The 1,179-nt window shown below is 35.0% G+C and overlaps 1 protein-coding gene across 1 annotated transcript in view; it reads right to left on the reverse strand.

Annotated features, from left to right (window-relative positions):
- LOC103584178 (KATNB1-like protein 1) overlaps window positions 1-326 on the reverse strand; it is a gene marked incomplete at its 5' end in the record, with an annotated part of 2,976 nt that extends 2,650 nt beyond the window's left edge. The window contains one exon of the mRNA XM_008565281.1: window positions 193-326. Coding sequence (XP_008563503.1) covers window positions 193-326 — 134 coding nt within the window. The remainder of the gene's footprint in view (window positions 1-192) is intronic.
- Window positions 327-1,179: the final 853 nt, after the last annotated feature.

The raw sequence follows: 1,179 nt of genomic DNA on the forward strand, positions 1-1,179 counted from the left end.
CTGATAAAACAGATGGTCTTCTGTGTTTTGATTACTCTTAGACTAGTGATGAATGTAAACTACATTCTCTATTGAAGCATAGGTAGTTAAAAATTTTAGCCAGTAATAACATAAAAAAAAAAAAGGAGGCACTTCTAACAGCACAATGAAAATTACTTTTACTGAATAAAGAGCATAAAAGGTCACACTTACCTCACCAAATAAGCTACAAGTTCACTTATACTTCTCTTTCTCCAGAAAGTTAAAGCTACGTTCAACCTCAAATTCCTGCTGAACAAAACTTGGGCCATTGTTTCATGGTCCTGAGATACCTGAAAAGCAAAAATCTGTTAAAAAGCACACTGAAACATAATATGAAACTATTTTTTCAATTAAATCATTCTGGAGACACGACTTTAAATTATGCAAAGGTGGCTCCTTTTACTGGCTCACAGAAAGGAATACTGCAATTGAACACAGTAAACAAATGATCTGTACAAATTTAGAACCTGTTTATTTTTTACCAATACCTTTTCTTGCTTGCTACCATTTTTCTTTTAAATCCCAATAATTTGTAAGAAATTATTTTTAGCTGACCCACAAATCTAGGATTTAATGTGGATAAAGGTAAAGGTAAATATATACAGGCTAGTCTTTACCAAATGAATGGCATAAGAAGGGAACCACAAAAATTCAGTTCTGTGACAAGTGTTATACAGTAGTGTCATTTAAATTTATCTCTTTACGGCTGGCCCCGTGGCTCACTCGGGAGAGCGTGACGCTGGTAGCAATGCCGCAGGTTCAGATCCTATATAGGGACGGCCGGTGTGCTCACTGGCTGAGCGTGGTGCAGATGACACCGAGCTGAGGGTTGTGATCCCCTTACCGGTCAAATAAATAAATAAATAAATAAATAAATTTCTTTATTTTTATATAATAAAGTAACATACTCCTGTTGTAAAAGTATAAATAACACAGAACTATACACAACAAAAAGTGAATACTCTCCAACTGTCTACAAAAACATCCAATATTACTCCCAGAAGTAATCACAGTTAACAGACTGGTATATATCTTTCCAAACCATTTTCTAGACAAAGATAAATTAAGTACATATATAAACACTCAGAAAATTTAAAAATTAGATTAAAAAAATCTTGACTTGGGCCGGCCCGGTGGCGCACTGCTACAGTGCACCGC

The sequence above is a fragment of the Galeopterus variegatus genome, unplaced genomic scaffold (genome assembly GCF_000696425.1).
Source record: "Galeopterus variegatus unplaced genomic scaffold, G_variegatus-3.0.2 Scaffold46127, whole genome shotgun sequence".
In the NCBI taxonomy this organism is placed as follows: Eukaryota; Metazoa; Chordata; class Mammalia; order Dermoptera; family Cynocephalidae; genus Galeopterus; species Galeopterus variegatus.